This window comes from Copadichromis virginalis, linkage group LG23 (assembly GCF_057382275.1).
Source record: "Copadichromis virginalis isolate Kocher_CV1m ecotype Utaka linkage group LG23, C_Virginalis_male_GT1.1, whole genome shotgun sequence".
NCBI classification, from domain to species: Eukaryota; Metazoa; Chordata; class Actinopteri; order Cichliformes; family Cichlidae; genus Copadichromis; species Copadichromis virginalis.
The window spans coordinates 44,434,131-44,454,141 of NC_140639.1; the positions used below are offsets into that span (position 1 = coordinate 44,434,131).

The 20,011-nt window shown below is 41.5% G+C and overlaps 1 protein-coding gene across 1 annotated transcript; it reads right to left on the minus strand.

Moving 5' to 3' along the window:
* Window positions 1-515: 515 nt before the first annotated feature.
* On the minus strand, window positions 516-15,766 carry LOC146681696 (ras-related protein Rap-2a-like). Its single transcript, XM_085449958.1, has 2 exons — window positions 14,980-15,766; window positions 516-1,794 (listed from the first exon to the last, which is right to left on the minus strand). Exons 1-2 carry the CDS (start codon window positions 15,291-15,293, stop codon window positions 1,557-1,559), a joined length of 552 nt encoding a protein of 183 aa, XP_085306084.1. The 5' UTR covers window positions 15,294-15,766; the 3' UTR covers window positions 516-1,556.
* Window positions 15,767-20,011: the final 4,245 nt, after the last annotated feature.

Below are 20,011 nucleotides of genomic sequence, written 5' to 3' on the forward strand. Positions count from 1 at the left end.
TAAGATGTATTTCAGCATCACTTCAGCTTCCATACCTTTCTAAGTGCTGAAAGACTTTTCCTCTTATTCTGATTGGAGGGAATCCAAAGTTATGATCCTGAATCTGGAGTCTCACATGCCCCCTTAGTTTCATCCTCTTAATGGACTCTAATGGCACTCCAAATTTGACAAATGCCCGCTGGATTTTTCAGGACCAGAATCTGCAGTAAGCGTTGGCACTAATGGCAACCGGCAGGGGCAGTAGCACAAGGACGACCAGCCAGGGGAACGCAGACGCAGGACCAAAACATCATAAATCATCTCGACGCAGGCCAAGGCAGTGCCAGATTACTGCTAAAGAGCAAAGCTGAAAGGCGGCTATGTTTTCTCAATGAGTGCAAATCTTATGACCTCTGGAGGTTAACATGAAAGGAGAGCGGTAACTTCAAAGACTGGGGAGGGGAAAAAAAAAAACAAAGGCATTTTTTGATGACACACAAAAAACCACGATCCAACAAAAAACACACACGACACAGTTGTGCATAAAGATTTATTATTTTGTTGAAAATAAGTGTTTCTGACATTGAACCACTAACATATCCGATGTGACTAAAGATAGATGAGCTACACACTGACACTGATGTTCACTTCGTACATTGTAACAAGGCATTTGTATCATCTGTAAGGTGTCTGCAGAGTGTTGGTACATTTTATCGACTGACTGACTGATTGATTACCGTCTCTTTGGGTGCGATTGATTGTACTCACTTGAGAGTGTGACAGTACAACTTCGTGCTCACGTCATCCACAGTTATTATCTGTGACATGAATGGGACATGAATCCCCCCCTAAAGGTGCGGCCTTTTTTGTTTGTTTGTTTGTTTGTTTGTTTGTTTCAAACACATTCGTTCATCCTGTCATTCATTTATTGTTAAGGTGGGCCCTGCTTCCAAATGCACCTTCCAGTAACGACTCCTTCACAGTGGTGTTAACTTATCTCTCCGGGTACTCGGTGAATGGCCGTTGCACTGGCAAAAAAACCAAAAAAGTGCAAAATAGAACAACAAGCAGAAGAAAAACAGGACAGATAGAACTGCTGAGCACGCCGAGCCGTCCTCCCATGGACCTATGGCTGCTTTCCCAAAAGCATTTAGCACTGTGGTCCTCTTTGTTGATGGCTTTTAAGATGGTTTTTGGCACCGCGCTGCCTTTGGGAAAACCCCGGGAATTCACTCTGGAATAATCAGCAAAAACCGTGATAGTAGCAGGAAGGTCGTGTGTTTTTGTTTTTTGTTTTATTTTAAGAGGGGAAAAAAATCCCCTCTGTGTTGGAGAAGTAGTGAATGTCAAAACTGAATTCCCCTTAACCTGCTTTCTCTGCAACTTCCTACATTTCCCAGAATCCTCTAGGAAGCAGCTAAGAATAGTGACACCAAAAGTGGGGGTTTACTTCCTTTAACCCTGCCCCCTCTCCAATCTTCAAGTTTGTCTAACATGAATACATTTGGACTCTAATTTCTACTCCTCTCCAATCCATCCACCAATCACTCCTGCTCCACCTCCCCTCCGACATTCAGCTACTGTATGCTACAGGCGGGGCAGCAGGCCTCTCTCCGGTCCGGCAGAGGGCAGAAGTCCATCTGCCTGACGATCTCTGCGAAAAGCTCATCCACCATGGTCTTGCTCTTGGCCGACGTCTCCATGAAGGGGCAGCCCCAATCCTCAGCCAGCGCCTGGCCCTCGCTGGGGGACACCTCCCTCTCATCCTCCAGGTCCACCTTGTTGCCCACCAGAACCACCGGTACCTGCTGGTACCTGCAAATTAAGAGAGAAAGTGACATCAGTGGAATTGCGCTGCCTTCGCCACCCCGCTGGGTGTCTTTTGGTACCGACTACAGGAACTTCTTAATTCCTACGGGACGAAGAAAGAGAGGGAAAGAGCCATAAATGTGGCTGCTTTTGTGTGTGTGAGTGTGTGTGCATTGTTGGCCTACATACTGTATTTGCTCAATGCTGAAACAATAAGGGGTTTGAACCAATGCACAATAGAGAGGAGAGGAATAAACCCAGCTACACTCAGCTTGAGCTTCCCAGGAGACTCCTGCCGCTCAGCGGGCATCCGGTACCAACAGGAGGTTCTATCAGAAAACCGCCATCATGAAAAAACCCAACTGATGGTCCATTTATTGCTGAATACATTACATATGTGTTTGCATGGTGCGCAAGCTGCATATTTTAATGGATTCCAATTCTTGTTTAAAAATCGTTAGCTCTGCACTTTGCACTTGCACCATTTCCATCGTGCACTGAGCACGTCTTAAGGATCAAAAGCTTTCTCCCCCAACGCGTGGGGCTGACAAGCCCAGTCCTCTTCCCCTCTGAGCCATCGATACGAGGAAACCAGGCTGGGGAGAGTAATGGAATAAGTTATTGAATAATTGAATAAAGCTAATGTGCTGCTCTCACATGGGAGAGACATGAACACTGGGGCACTGGAAACAACTATTTTCTACTTCATATTCATCTTTGGCTATATTTAATGCTTGTTACTGCTGTAAAAACTCCAAGGCTTAGCATGAATTTATAAAGAGCCGTGTACATTACTTCTGGCTTTGAGAAGAGGCTGACATCTGTAATTTGGTAAGTAACTCCTTAAAAGTGCACTTTGCTCAAATCACACACACACACTTCTTCAAAACAGCACTGCCTTCATTCAGTGGGGACAGACAGACAGTGGGTCTATGATCAATATTTCATATTTTGTGAAATGGCCTGTGAAGAGGCCGAAGGAGAGCTCAAAGGAGAATGAACTGGACTAATATTCATCAGCATGAAGCAGAACTGCCAACAAACGCTCATTTTGCTGTGTAACTGTTGCTGGATCTCTAAAAAGCAACTACACTCACTGGCCATTTTACCTATTAGCTGCTTTTTAATGCAAATGTCTACACAGACAATTGCATGGCAGAAACTTGACGCATTTAGGCACGCAGACTTCGTCAAGACTACCCGAGCATCAGGATGGCAAAAAAAGGTGATTTAAATGAGACTGGTGGTGACAGACCATCTGGTCTGAGTATTCCAGAAACTGCTGATCTGCTGGGATTTTACTACAGGATGGTCTGAAAAAAGAGAAAATATCAGCAGTTTTCTGGGCGAAAATGTTTTGTTGATGTCAGAGGTCGGAAGAAAATGGCCAGATTGCTTTGAATTGATAGGACAGTGACAGCAACAGTGACTCAAATAACCAGTCACTGCAACCAAGCTATGCAGAAGAGCATGGGTTACAGCAGCAGAAGGCCACACTGGGTGGTCTTCTGGTGGTCTTGGCACACTTTGGGCCCTTTAGTACCTCGTTTATTCTGTACCACAGAGAATCTTTGGGAAAAAGGGAGTCCAACTCAGTAATAGCAGGGTCTACAGAGCATTTGCTAATTGGCTCGTAATAATTATTGGTTGCAGTTCCTCAAATGGCCACTTGACGATTCCTAGGTGCACTGCCGCTTCACTGAACCAGACCTCTGTGCTGTTTTTCTGAATGCAATCATCCCGTTATTGCACAACATGTCTCTACTCCATTTTCCACAGTGTATGGACGCAGCTTGCTAGAGTTGATGTCAATGTCAATGTGACCATCTTTTAAATACAGTGACTTATCGCAGTTTTCCAAAGGTGGCAAACTGTTAGCACACTAGTTGCTACTTCACAAACAGACACTTATATTATACTTACATGAAGCGGGACCCCACTTTATTCAAGCAAAAGATATTGCATTTCAGTTAGATGCCTTTCATGTTTCCCGCGATTAAATAACTACACAATATCAATTAAAGTGGGTGTATATTCTCACAACAGGTAATAGCATAGACTACCTAATAGCCTTGGCCATCAGTCATTCCTAAGTGCTTTCCCAGCCTGCCTTATTGATCTGCTGGCACTATTGAGAAATAGGCTCTTATCTACAAATTGGTGGCCCGCTGCCACGCTGCTCAGCTGGGAGAAGAGCTGAGCAGCGTGGAAAAGAGCTGGCAAACGTTTCAGCGAGCTTACAGGGGCCAGAGAGCTGCAGGAAATGAATGCAGGCAGCAGGGCGGAGGACACTTATGGACCTGCTCGAGTGTCATTCAGCAAAGGGTTCTGAGCTCGACCTGTATCTGCACCTCGTTTTGGATCTCAGAAGCTTCTCCAAAGAGCATTTCTTTTGTCTTAATTGCCTATGAAGACGCTTCAAACTGTCAGACAGACGAAACTCATTCCACACAGCCGAAGACTTCCTTCCCTGCAGCCTGACATTTTCCCTAACAACAGCCACACTGTACAACACAAACGCACGCACGCACACACATGCAAAACAACAGCTGACCTCAGCAGGACAACCATCTCGCATGGCCCGTGTGTTTGGAAAGCTGGAATCTAAAGGGTGTGAAGTGTGAACAAGGAGAGTACCGTGGAGACAAACACAATCTGACAGCCTTGCAGGAGAAACTCTATATATATCTACAAAGACACAGGGAGAGCCAGATTCTCCGGGGTGGGGCGGGGAGTTTGCACGGCGACTGTTTATTGCAGCATCGAACTACAAGCCCCTCCTCATCAGATGAGGGGGGAGCGGCTCAGCGCACCGTGGAGAAAAGTTGTCCCACAGGGATCTATAGGCCGCTATCACTCCTTATTGACTAATATCTCAGGAGGTGTTGGAGTGAGAAGCTTAATGTCTTTATCTCAAGCATGACTCTTCACTATAGCTATGTGCTAACTGTGCTCGCTTTATTGAAGTGTTCATTTGCTTTTTTAGTTGATTGATATGACATAAAACAATGAATATCTCTGTTTCCACGTGATGCAGTGTAACTCGGTCATCGGTCCTTCTACCTTTGGGGAAGACCTGACTTAATTTAATCTACAAGTTCTACTAAATCCTTTAGATTAGGATTTGGATGATTAATAACAGGTAGAACAACTCTCTTTGACGACTGCTAGGGTATAAACCTAATTTCTCTTTTCTGAACGTTGTCATTCTGGCTGCTTACAGAACAAAATGATTGGGTGCGTGTCAGACGTTAGTGAGGGTGATCGGTAGGGATGGGTACCGGTTCTGACATAAACGGTAGTAACCAGACCGAAAAGCAGCGCACATTTCGGTGCTTTATTTCGGTGCTTTTTTTTCCTGAGCTGTGATACACTTTAGATTCTAGCCAATCATTTTACGTTTCGAGGATAGTAGGCGGGTCCAGGTACGTACGTTCTTTTAGAGCAGAGCTACAGATTAAAAATGCCCAAGGCGAAGCGGTCAAAAGTCTGGCTGCACTTCACAGCAAAATATGCAAACTCAGCAGCAACAAGTGCTTTAAGCTGATACTGTGATACTGTCAAAGGAGGTAACACCTCAAATCCGATGAAACACCTGGCGATGCATAGCGTTTTTTTTAAAAGCCGAGAAATGCGCAGTATTTGATAGCTTGCTGCGAGACCTCACACCGAGCACATCTACTGAGGGTGTGGTGCCTGTTATCGGACCCGGAGTTAGCAACATCCCCCAAAAACCCGAAGAGTAGAGTCCTGGTCCCTAGCCCTGCCAGTGTAGCAGAAATGATGAGGATGATGATGCAGCAGCAGCCGTTCTTCTCTGCGTGAGTAGCTTAATGTTGTTTGTGTGTAATTTACGTTGAATAGGCTAACCACGTTATTACATTAATGCATGTAAGGTGAACTAGCAAACATCATCATAGCTACATGCGGCTGTCTTCTTGTTTGATGGCAGATACTCCCTTCACCCTGGACAAAAAGGCTAAAATGACCAAAGAAAAAGTGGAAAACAGTTAAACATGAGAGGTTTTTGGACAAAGTTGGTGTTTTTTCCATTGTTTAAGCACTGCTTCCAGCCAAGAGTGATACCATATATGCCACATAGCTGCTAACATTGTTATTTTTTTTACAAAAAAACAGCTGAACATGAGAGGTTTTTGGACCAATTTTGTGTTCTCCATTCTTTACGCACCGGTTTGAGCACCGTTTAAGCACCGGCACCGTTTCAAAAGTACCGGTTTGGCACCGGTATCGGATAAAACCTAAACAATACCCATCCCCAGTGATTGGCTTACTGAGGTTATATACAGTTACATAGAGTTATATACGGTTATATACACTATACATATATAGTGAGGTCACAAAAAACGACATTACGGGTACGGCTGAGGTCGTCAAATGTCGTTTTTATGGGAGGAAAAAGGTTAAATACTGTTTTTAAAATACATATTTTGTGCTTTTATTTTGAAATTTTATTTTGAAATCTTTTGAAAGCAGCTATAAAAACCCGTCCTTTAGCCTTTTTCAGTTCACTGTAATGACCCAAAACCCCCATATAAGTATAAAAGACCAGTTTCCCAGTTAAAGGCAACTGTTCTTTTTTATTTCAAAAGAGGAAATTCTTATTTATTTTTTTATTCTGTACATATTTTTAGTTATTTTAATTGAAATGTATCTTATTATGTTTACTTGGATGCATAACTTTGCACTAGTTTAAGGTTTAATATGTCGAGAGCATCAGTGAGGATTGTTTTGTATAATGCCTTGTGTTTACACACAGCAGCACTTTGAGCTAAAAAGTGAAAGTCCGTCTATATCTCTGATGATCTGCGTACTATCAGTTTTTATGACCCTCTTTGAGGAATGGCACCCTTCATGCTCTAAGCACTGTCGTCTTGGAGCATGAAGTGTTTGAATCCAGTCCGGGACTTTTTGCATGTTCTGCGAGGGTCCTCTCCATGTACTGTGGCTTCCTCCAACAGTCCAAAGACATGCACAGTGTGGTTAACTGGTGATTCTAAATTGCATGTATGTGTGAAAGTGAGTGTGAATGGTCATCTGCCTCCATGTGATAGCCCAGAGACAGACCTGTCCAGGTAGTACCCCGATGGCATTGATAGGGTCCAGCCCCCCACCACCACCACGACCCTGTATTGGATAAGCAGAAGAACACGGATGCATGGATCTGTGACAGTTATTCCAGTTATCATGATACAGAATGTCCTCATGACTATTGGAGCCTTAACGGTATGTTTACCAGTGTTATGTTCTTCCTGAAGTGTTATTTTCCCGGCTGTATAAATATAAATCAGGAGAAACTAACAAACGCTTCTGACTCGTTCCTTTTACAGCACTTGGACACTACCTAGTATGGGGATTATCTGCACAGTTGGAACGTGTTGGGATTGGTTGGCTGAACTATACAGTTGTATAAATGTGCAGATTTTAGATTTATAAACAGAGCGTGAGAAACAATGCTAGAAATATAAAGTGGCTTAAGATAGCTTAAAAAACTATACCGATTTATTTTTTTTTAAAGTCTGTATTGATGTCTAAAATATTGCAGCATCCCTATGATGCACGTATAAGCCTGAAATAAAAGTTAGACACAAACGACTTAATGCCATTCACCTCTGCAGGCTGTTATTTCAGCTGCTGGCAAAGAGGCAAACACAAAACGCACCCACCCACCCACACAGAGAATCAGCGTTTATTCCTCACATAAAAAAGATGGCCTCCACATTTTCCATTTAGCCTCGGGGTACAACAGACTTGTTAAGGCTACCTGCTGTGCTAAATAGCTTCAGTGACCTCACTTACCTTTTGTTTTCGTTTGTTTTGTTTTTTTACAGGGCCCACAGCAAAAAACACTCATACAAATTACAAAAGAACAGTCAGACATCGCCTACACGAAGCCCTCCAACCCTGCAGCCATCTCTTTGCTCTCTGGATCTGCTGTTAATTACCAGTTGTAGCAGCAGCAGCGCTGTGTGACAGCCAGCCACGTATCTACATGTAGAACTGGATAGAGAAATCACACAGCCTATAGTGCCCACACTATGTGAACTCCCAAAGGGTGTGTTACTGCTGGAGAACAAAGCTTTGGTATCTAATGATTCTGTAATGCCTCGGTATCATGGAGGAAAAACCGCAAACATTCCTGTGATACACAGGCAAAGAGAGGGGTCTGCACAGCAGATGGAGAAGGTGTTATTTTAAAGATGAAACCCCAAGCTTCATTTCCACCTTTAATGGTGCAACAAAGCTCCCCTGACAATCTTCTTCTCTGTTCAGATAGAAAGACATTAAAAAAGGATGTGAGTTCACGTGGCCAGTGCTGCTTTGTGCTATTATACCTGCTGTTCTGGGCACCTAAATGACAACAAGACTCCCAAAGAGAGAGATAAGCTACTGCAGGAAAGGCTGTTAATAAACCTATTATTAAAAATATTCCAGTTTCTTCCTTCATTGTGAGTGTTGAGCCTGAAAGCAGTATCTCAGTCAAGCAGCTAAAAAGAAGCCAAATGGAAAAGACTGATCTGCACTTCCTCTTTTGGTCACATGAGGCTGATCCAAAAATAAGTCCCCAAAGACCTCGATGTTCCTCCACAAACATGGGGCAGTGGGCTGAAATGTTTCTGAGTGGACCTGTGATTAGTAAGAAGTTAATTTAATTGGCAGTTTTATATATAATGCAATAAAGACTCTTTGCAGGTTCTCGGTCATCCAGCTCATGGTAGTTTTAAGACTTCAGCTCAGTTTTGGTTTCTTACCCCTCCCAAGTGCACACCTGAGGCTGTCTTTATGCTATTTACCTTAGCAATATGCTGGGTTTCCGTGTCTATTTACTCTAGAGGAGGCTGTGAAACTTTGTGCAATTATTCAGAAAGGAGTTGATGAATTGGTAAAGCTCACTTCTGTCCCATGACAGCTATATCGAGGTTGAGTTGTTGAGGGACTTTTCTGCCAGTAAGCATTATTGCTGCAGTAAAGCTCTTTTAGCTGCTGTTAGCCCCTGTTAGCTGCTGTTTTGTCACTGTTACCTGTGACCTACCTACTTAGTGAAACTTCTTTGAATTGGATCGAACACTGTTGGATAATAAATAAATAACAAATAAACTTTCATACAATGTATATGGTGTGTACGACTATAATGCTTATCAGAGAGAATGTCTGATTTTTAAGAGACTTGAGCCTAACATTACCTGGCATGATGTTAGCTTAGAACCAGCTGCTGTTGCTTAGCCAGCTCGTGGTCAGCTGTCGCATGGCTAAAGTAATTGCAACAATATATAAATAATTAAATAAGCATATTTAAGCATGTTTTCATGTGTTAAAGCTCTGACTTCAGTTCAGGATATGAGGCAGAATGGCAATGTCCATTTAACATGACAGGGCAACATGGCACCTTCCACAAACTTGCTTGCACTTGCTTGAATGTATTTTTGTAATTGTGAATGTAATCCCAGCTTTCTCTGCATAGTAAGGAATCAATTATAGCACGCTATAGGAGTTAGCATGACCTGTCACCTGATATGTGTATTACAAAAGGCACAAAAAGCAAACAAAACAGGCCTCCTCTTATTCACAGCCCTGTTCAATAGCACTCCTAGTGGTCTAATAACACTACAGGGTGCCTTTAACATTAGCTGTGCTCATGCTATTTGTACAAGTCAATTTAATACATCTTGAATGGCTGCATTAAACCCATCAATGCTACAAAGCTCTGACTGTTTTTCCCACTTGGGAAGCTGGCATCAATATGTGCAACATTAGAATGATTTAAAACACTTCAATAACTGCAACATAAGAATGCAAACTGATATAATCCATCCATCCATCCATCCAATTCTATTATCCAGTTGAGTGCCAATGCAAGTTGGACTATGCTGCAGTTAGTATCTATAAACAGAGACTTGCAGGAGCTGTAGGTGAGGAACTAGAAGTTTTTGGTAGCAGGTTTCTGGTTTATATTTACAGCCTGAATAATATTGACCAATCACAAGCTTAATGAACAAAGATTGGCACACACGACAGGGAGCTTTGGCCTGGATACCAGCTGGCTCCACGGGAAGCCCCGTATCACTGGGTGCTATCCCAAGAGATCGCGTCATCACATGATGTTTTCCTTCAGTGACACTGAAATGCATATGCCTTGCAGACTTTGTTTTTTTCACTCTGTAAACATTCCCTTAGGAAGTAGAATGACATCACTGTTTACCGGGTTCATAGCTGTGGCTCAAGTGATATTCATCTAAATATAGGAAGGTCCAGATACACATCAAGGCAAAGAATCTTTTGTAACCCTGAGGGATTAAAAGATAAACCGGAATGAATGCGAGATGATTCACAAGCAAGGAATTGTAATTTGCTGCACAAATGGTGTTCACTTTAGACTTTCCTGATGATGTTTGCTTTTTTTTATTGTACTACACTCACCTCTGGGCAAACTGGGCTTCACTTTAAAGGCTGGGAATGACCAGCCTTTAAAGTGGCTGGTCATTCCCATTCCATGGTTCTACCTTGACTGGATCAAGGTAGAACCATGTGTTTTCAGATCCCCTGAATGAGATAAATGGTGGCACATGATGGAAACACTTAAGCAAGCATAGTGCAGCAAATATGTTAAGTCTATAAGACCAAGCACTTTACTGGTGGCTATCCTCAGAGAGCTGGCTACTTAAACATTTCTCTCCTCACTTATGGGCGATGCTAAAAGCCTAAGGAAAAAAAGTGGCTTTGTACCTACACCAAAGTGCCCCCTGGGAAACGTAGTTTTGGTCTCTCCACCCTATTCCCACTCAGTGGTGCGTGCTGCTCACCTCCTGCTATTAGACACAGCATCAGTGCAGCGTGAAAACGCAGCTCCAACACTTTGAACGTGCTTCCTCCTCCTGTGCCGATTAAACTATAAACCTTAACATGCAAGCGAGGAGATCATTAGATTGCGAGGAGGGCTACGCCCAGATGTTGTTATCACAGATAGCGACTTAAACGGGGGTTTATGTGGTTAGACTAAGACCGTGCTGGAGCGTTCAGGGGGGTAAAGCTTATCTGCCGTGGTGTTTGTTAACCTAAATACGCACAGAAAATTGTTCACATATGTGAAGAAAAGCTGCTATACATCAAGTGTCTTTGTATTTAATGTATTTCCTGCTTCTCTTCACCTCTTCTTTAAGTCAACACTGTAATGTTGATGTATATGTGGCGCCAAAGTCGTGTCAGATGGTGACCACATGTCAACTTCAAATGTGCTCATCTGAACACATTTAAACAGATTTTATCATTTATAGTGTGGTTCAAAAACTAAATTAGCTGTTTACCCCTAACTATTAGCATTTCTGTTCCCCCTTTTTTAGCTAACCTTACACTTAGCAATTCATCATGTTTAGTGACCACTTTCTGCATTGTGTTTAGCAAACAAACTATTTAGACTGTATACTTTTAGCAAAGCTTTAAAAGTGTAATTCACACTTTAAGATATAATTTGAACTTCTAGCTCATGATTTCAGCTAGCTATTTTGATGTGTTAAGCTAACAGTTTCGACTGTTAAGCCATCCCTCTTATTTGAATACTTTTGACATTTTACCATAGGTTGTTTCCAGCAGCCAGACGTTCTTATAATATTTTAAAAGAAGCAATATTTCTCCAGTCTTTCTATATTTTCTTTGAGCTATGGTAGCTTTTTCACTAGTTTTCAGTCCATTCGTGTACCTGACTGCTTTTGTTAAGCCACTTCACATTGACCTATGAATCATTCATGCATTAAAAAGGCACATAATTTTTCTTCATTTCTTTAGTGGAATCTACAAAAAATGCTAAAGATAACACAGGTGGAAAGACAGAAAATAACATTTTTATACCAATAAGGTGATTCCCAAAGAGCTATTAACTGAAAATGGTTGGCATATTTCAGTATGGTGTTCAGTGTGCCCTTAAAAATTGTGAAGAAACTGGACAAGTGGAGAACAAAAGAAGTAGCAGCCTAAAAAAAAATCTCCACTGACGCCTGATCAGAAATGGTTTCGGTGGGAGGATGTATGTTTAGAAGCCATTCTTACGGAGGGGAAACGTGGAGAAAATGCTGATTTATCCTTTTCCGCTTATTCTTGTCAGGGTCGTGGGGGGCTGGAGCCTATCCCAGCTGTCTTAGGGCGAGAGGCAGGGTACACCCTGGATGGGTCACCAGTCTGTCCCAGGTCGAACACATAGAGACAGACAACCATTCGCACTCACATTCACACCTATGGACAATTTAGAGTTACCAATTAACCTAATCCAAATTACACAAGAACTGGAATGAAAATCAGTGGCAGTTTGAAAACTCGAAAAGTTTGCATTCAAATCAGTGTCAACATATACAGTGAATATCAAGAGAGAGATACAAAATTGAGCGTGTACAGCTATTTGTAAAACACAGGGGGCTTTGTCATGGTTTGCTCTGCACTCAGCCAGTGGTGTTAGAGATATTGTCTGGACACAGAAAAGAATAGAGCAAAATGCAGCCAACTTCCAAAGAAAGAGCTTTGAATGTCCTTCAAGAAGCCTGGAGAACTATTCCTGAAGAACTGTAAAGACTCGGTTTTTGCCTAATATACTATACTTCCATGTATATTAGCACGTTTCAATAAATCGCTGCACCTATTTCCCATTTTCTACCAAAATATAGAGAAATGAGGGGTGGCTTAAGACTTTTGCGTAGTACTATATTCTAAATGTTAGTATTTCAACCTCTAGCTAGCCACACTTTTAGCTAATCACGTTTCACTTAACAGAATTTACAAGTTTTTTTGATTATACTTTTAGCTAACTATTTCAGAATATTAGGCTAACAGTTTTAGCTGCTTAAGCAGAATTTTGGCAAGAAATTCTGCAACAGAGGTCATAATATTAGCTCACAATTTTAGCTATTAGCCACTTTTTAGTTTAGTGAGATATTTTTTAATGGTTACCCTGTGTTGTCCATTAATTTTAGTAAACTGTTAACTATGACATTACATTCGGGTTTTCTTTAGGTTGGGTAGTTGATCTGTCATACAACGAGTGGACTATGAGACTATGGATTCACGCCTCCTTAACCAAACAGCATATCTCACTTCTTGTCCATGCTTGGCACATGGAAAGCCTTGCATAAGCATTCTGGTTTATATGACTGCCTAATGGAGGCCCGATGTCTTCTTGGCTTTCAACCCAACACAATCCCATTAAGTTCTGGTGAGTGGGCACATACTATATCTCTGTGTGAGGCTCGTTGTTACTGCTGCTGGCTCAGCAACAAGTTTGGGAGGAGGGAGGCTGTTTTTCTAAAGACAGCTAATGGAGAGCAGGAGCCGATTGTGACGGACACCTTAACGAGATCAAGTAAACAACCGAGTAGATCTTGCTAGTACTTCTACTTTTGTCACAGACTGTGACTGACCACCGTTTCTAGCCTCACTGACCATTCAAGTTCACACAGCATTCACACCTAAGACCAATTTTAAGCAGCTATTTACAATCATGCATGTCATTAAGAGTGTGAGAGGAAGCCAGGTACAGCGAGGCACAGGGAGAACATGCAAACACTTAATTTTTGTGTAATAATGTCTCTGCACAAAACTCAACAACAATATTATGTTTTCAAGTCTACTTAAGGGTGTTTTACTTATCTGCGGCTTTGCACATACAGTAACAAGGCCCACTTCAAAGCCAGAGCAGTGTGAAATACAAGCATGAAATATTTATAGGTATACACTTGAGGACGGCGATGGCTGCTGCAGTGTGGGCAGCCGCTTTGGGTGCTGGGGCACTTTTTTATCCATCATTACTATTAAATTAATATAAAGGAGTCCCCCCGCCCCACCCCCACGCATTCGCCATCACTGTGCATCGTCAGCTGTGACGCTCTCGAGCTTCCACTCGGCCTGTGACGTCCACACCACAAGAGAAGCACCGAGTTCACTCCTGGGAGGCAGATGGAAAGCGCCGCAGCAATACTCTACTGGTGAAATTATAAAAGTCACAACACTCATGTTCAACAAGCAGAGAAGGGGGCGATATTAAGTGTAATGAAAGGATTTTTTTCTTTTCTCTTTATGATGATAATGAAGTGCATACACCCCCCCCCCCCCTTCCCCCCAATGATGATGCTCATGTAAGACCACTGCATGAGTCAGAGCTCCTATCTCACTTTGGTTTCCGTCTGCATGTCTTCTTCGCTGATTTAAAGTGGGGCACTGTTAGTGGGGATTTTTGTTGCCCTAACATAACCACACCTAACACTCCCCCATCTTCACTGAACATCCATGAAAAGTAGCATCAATCGCTCGTCTGTCAGCTGCTGGCATCAAAACAACAACAGCTATAAAACGTTTTTCTATTGAAGAAGTCATAATGATGCGCTTTTGTTGGGAATAAAACAAAGAAAAATACGTTTCACTCCAGTTGCACCCTGGAGTCACAGGCTCACACATTTACACAAGACTCTGAGCCAAAAAAAAAAGAAATTCCAATGTGTCACTACCGAAAAGGATAGACCACAGCCTTTCTCCCACTCTCTCTCACTCCCAGGCTGTGAGATGAGCTCAGGGGATGTGTTGAGTAATGGACTGAGCTGATCAAAGCCGTGCAGAGTTAGTCATGTGTGAGAGACGCAGAGAATATCAAACCCTGGGAGAGTTCAGCGGGTTGATGTGTGACAGGTGAGCTGCAGCTGGGCTCTTATGAAGAACATATGAGCGGGATGCAGCTTCTCACGAAGGACTGGAGGAGAGCGTGGGGGTGAGAGAGGAAGAGGAAGAGGAGAGAAGACATGGAGAGGATGGCAGTTTTGTGATGTTTCTCAGCCTCAGTTTAAAATGAAAAAAAAAACAACAACAACAAAACAAAACACTGATTTGTACGTGTGTGTGTGTGTGTGTGTGGGGGGGGGGGGGGTTCATTACATTTATAGAGGCCCTGGAGGGGCTCCATGGGGTACTCCAAGCATGTTTACTGTTAAATGTGACTGTTTTATTTATTTGAATCAAGGTGTAAATATTTATTATCATATCCTTAACATTCCTTCACCGACACAGACAACTTCCGGGGTCCTTATTGCCCCAATATGGCTATTTAAGGCCCCTAAGACGGGTTTTTTTGCTGCCTTTTGTCTGTGGCATCAGAGCATTTATTTAGAATTACAATGAATTACAGCAAACTGGAAAGCCTCTCACCTTTTCACCCTGATGATCTGATCTCTCATGGGTTTGATGTCCTGAAAACTTTGCTGGTTGACCAGGCTGTAGACCAGGATGAAGCCCTGGCCGTTTCTGATGTAAAGGTCTCTCATTGAGGCGAACTGCTCGGTGCCGGCCGTGTCGAGGATCTCCAGCACCGACGGAGAGGAATCCACCTCGATCTCCTTCCTGTAGAAATCTTCAATGGTCGGGTCGTACTTTTCTATAAATGTCCCGGTGACAAACTGGACCGTCAGCGCGGACTTCCCCACCCCGCCGCTGCCGAGCACCACCACCTTATACTCCCGCATAGCGCTCCCGCGGAGTTAAATCCGGCATGCAGAGAATAAAGTGATCAGCAGCGGATCAAAGAAACGCATGCCCGTGCACAGCAGCCCAGACTCACGCTACAGGCATGACACAGCCTCCGGTAAACGAGATGCTCTTGCAGTTATAGGCGGCCGAATGATGCTGGAGCATTTAGCCCTGAGATGCACAGCCACACTGCCTTCTACTGAAATATTCCCACGCTATCTTGAAGGGACACCATTCCGGAGGCATCCATAATGCAATAAGGCGTCGGTGCAGTTAAAATAAGATCGGCTATTATTAGAAACAACTAGACGGCGCATCTTTTTATGTGCCGACAAAATAAAAGGCTAACACTACATTTCCCCTGCACAGTGGGGTACAGTGGAGTTAAAGGCGAAGAGCACTCTTTGGCTTATAGAAGACAACAGTGCTGGGAATCCACGCCTCTGGTGTGCTTCATCCACTGGATGCTACTATTTCCTGGAAGATATGGAGGGAGATTAGTGCCACATGGCAACAGGGAGCAGAGCACAGATGTGATGGAAAAGAAATAAGAGAGGCTGCTGTGACATAATTGTTTTTGACCTCGTTTTAAACGGAAATATAAGCTAATCTGTAAGGAATGCTGTCAGCAGCCAATGAGAGGCACAAGACAAAGCCAGAGGCTTGGACTTGGTTTGCAGCACATAATTTCTCAAGACAGTGTCAACATATGATGCTTGACTCTGAGCTCTTCTGAGGGATGTTAACTGAAGCCTCAGGTGAACTAAATAATTTGTTAAAAAGGTGAACATGTCAAATTTCCACTCTGCAATTTCAGTTTATTTTTATTTCTATGGCACCAAATCACAACAACATTCGCCTCATGATGCTTTATATCATAAGGTAAAGGGAATAACAGAGAGAAAACCCAACAATCAGATGACCCCCTGTCAGCAGAGACTTGGCAACAGTGGGAAAGAAAAACTCCCTCTTAATAGGAATAAACCTCCAGCAGAACCACTGTATAAACACATAGTAAGTCTTTTAAAGGGTTTCCATTTAAACGGCATCTTAGAAGACCAGATCAACCAGAAGGGGACAGTGCTAAGCACAAATGTGAAGGTTCTGCATAATGCACTGTGATTGAGCACTTAAACAATTTTCCTACACATTTAATCCTTTAAAAGTTTCTGAACCATGCCAGAAAAATCAATTTTCTAAAGAAATGTAGATTCTGCTGAACCTTTTAACAAAAAAGTAATTAAAAATATTAATTTGCATTTATATAAGTTTTAATTTGTCTCATACTTGGTACATCTGGCATTTTTTATTTACATTTATTGCTTAAAATGTATCGTTATTAATTTAGGTTTTTATTGGAAAACTAAGAAATCTCAAAAACTCATGTATCAGATATAATACACTCAGAATTAATGGTTTAACCACTCATGGTTAAGTGTGCCCAGGGAAATATGAGTGGTGCAGGGCGTGGAGGCTCTTTTTTTGTCTTGTATTGCAGGAAAGCACTTTGGCCTGCCAGTCTCTGGAGCCATAGTAGCCCATGTCTGTATATTAGCTTGTGTTTTGGATTTGCTAAAAGAAAAAAACAACCTGCTGCTGGACTGTCAACCAAGCATCAGATATCAATGGGTGTAATAACTGTGTAAAGACGTGGTGCAAGACAGGAACAAATAATCTGGACAGAGGCTGAAATTCAAACAAATTTTGGGGGCATTTTTATGATGATTCTTTTTACTTTCTTTACAGTTAATCTTTGTCACCATGTTTCTGCAATAACCTGTGTTTTTTATTTATTATAGTTTGTGTTAGCTATACCCTCTGTGATTACTTTGTTCTAGTTGTAGTGTAAATATCAAGAGCACTAGAGAAGGGAGGCTGTGTTCGTGTCATTTGTTCAACGAGGACTGCAGCTCATCGTAATGAATTTAAGAAGGCTATTATCTAATTAGTGACACATGATAAGCAGCTGCTGAGAGGCCCGTCCACTGCTGTCATCAAACGGCAGTTAACTACACATTACCATTGTGGTACTAATAACCCCTCATAGCTGCTTTCCCCCTTCAGAAAAGCACTACTCCACTGCAGTAACGGGAAATGGCAGAAAATAAATAATGGAAAAAGCGCTTACTTGTCCTGCTCTTGGGTCCTCTCATTATGTTTTATCAACTCCGGCAAAAACTTCATGCTGCAACTCTCAGATGTTTTAATGCACGCAGCTTTATAATCTCTTTTCATGAGAGCTGATGTTTATTTGCTTTTAAGGCAGTGGGCTTTAGGGACCACCAGGGGCCCTCGAGAGGGCCTCTAATAAAAACTCTGGGTAAAGCAGGATGTTCGGCACTGCAGTAGACAGAGCTACAGTACTGTTACTACTTAGAGCAAACATCTCTGTGGGTTACTGAAGAGAGAGTGTGACACAAACGAGATCCAAAGCAAAAATCATTACTTTAATTTTCTTTATTTCTTTCTTTCAATAGATTTTACACTATCTTGCTGGAACCAAAGAAACATTTGACTATAGAAACATAAAGTAGCACAAAATATATGCAAAAAAAACCAAAACATTTAAAAATGTTTACACTGAAACTAGAAATCTGACGTGGGTCTTCTTGTCAATTGGTTTTCATGTCTTGACTTTGTTGGTGAGGTACACTGCAACAATGATGACACAGGCAGCCACACTTCTTAACCTTCAGTCTCTGGTATAGTGTCCTCTGCTGGCTAAAGCTGTGAATTGCATGTTCCATTGTAAGGCAATGGGACCCAAACGATTTCACTCACAGATTTGGGAGACAGGAAGTAAAGATCGGTGACTGTTTGCTCTGCTGCAGTCTCCTCTCACTTTTGGCCTTGTGACGCATACGTTAGAACCTTAAAAAAATGATTTCCGATATAAAGATTCATAGTTCAAATGAAACTCTGAAGGGATTTGAGAAGAGAAAGAGAGAGACCCACTTAGGTCTGTTTAATAAATTTCATAAGAGCTCTTTAAAACATAAAACCTTAAGTACGATGGACTCAAGATAAGGCAAAGTGTTTGGATAAGTTGAGTCTGCTCAGTCGGCCAACTGCTCAGAAAGTGCTGTTACCATCAGTCAATCATTGCCAACACAATAAAAAAAAAAAACATTTCAAGAGAAAGTCCATACACAGGGGGCACCAAATAAGGACATTTTGTGTACAGACATTTTTTTTTATTCACTAGAAACATTCAGTACGTTATAATTTAGTAAGAAAAGAAAAGATTGTTTTCTCTCATGCAACGTGTTGAATTGAAGTCATTTACTGGTAATATCTGCCATTTACTGATGAACAGATTTACCCTTGAAGGAAGTGAAAAACAGAACAGATCAATAAACAATATGAAAGTGCAATCCTAAAGACTAGTGATACATAAGCCTCGAATAAAATGTATCTGTGTGGAACCTAGAGGTCCTTTGTCAGGGGGAAAGTTGAACATCTTATTAATTTATAGATTATTTAGTTCTTATATTTATATATATATATTTTTTATATATATTTATATGTAATCTATGTAACATCGATGAATTTTATATCTCTAAGTGTTACAGTCACAGCACTATAGAGGCTGTTACTTACTAATGAAAATATTAGGTCACTGTCATAATCTCAGAGAAGAATAAGAAATGTTCATATCTTCTTTACAATCTACCTTGTACAGTGTTCTAGCAAAGAAAAAAAAACAGAAACAAAAACCAACTTAACAATGTCATTTACAAAAATACCCAACTTTAGTAATTGCAACATCTGGTTGCCACTGCAACAAGTTATGTTATGAAATACTATTATACTAGAGTGAAAAGTACATCTTTTTTGAAATTTTCTTTGCTTTTTTTGGTAAAATGTCATCTATACAATAAACATTTTTTTTCCCAACAACACAAGCAACTCTATAACTATGCTCATTACTGCAACACCGTGATCGTTTCTATGGATGAGAAGGCAAGAAAGGTCCAGTAGCTTTCCATCGAGGGGAGGGCTGAGGGCGGGTCGACGTTTAAACCCCTCCCACTCAAGACGTGCGCAACTTCTCATTCGCCGGCCCCCTACGGGTTAGACCTTGAAATGACCAACCGTGCAGAACGTAGCACAGCTCAATAAATTACATTCATTTCAAAATAGAATAGTTTACAACATTGTGTTTTCTTTTTCTGACTAAAATTTTGACCAAGAGTAACATAAGATAAATTACAACAAAATAGAAATTTTTTTTTTTAAACCACCTTCCACAAATATTACACACAGATCAGAACGTGTGTGAGGACATTCAAAGTGAATGAAACTCAAAAAAAAGCATGATTGTGGATTGTCGATGTTAATCAAGCACCATGAAATTACATCCGAATTTTGAAGAATGTCAAATAAAATTTAGTATAATGAGTTAAAACACACCGCTAGTCGTCAAAATACAAAAAAAGAAAAAGAAAAAAATGTTGGTGTAAAATGACCAAAGAACATTTTATGCTCTAAAAAAACAAAAACAAATGATTGTTCCAGAGGTGGAGGGATTTTTTTTAGAGAGGGGGGGAGGTTCAAACATACTTTGATAGTAGACACAACACAAACTCTTAAATAACTTTGAATACATTTCTAGAACCATGAATATAAACTCTCAAAATAAGAGACACTTTACATACATTACACAGTTTACAATACATGTTTGTCTCACTCACGTTCCTCATGTAAACTATTC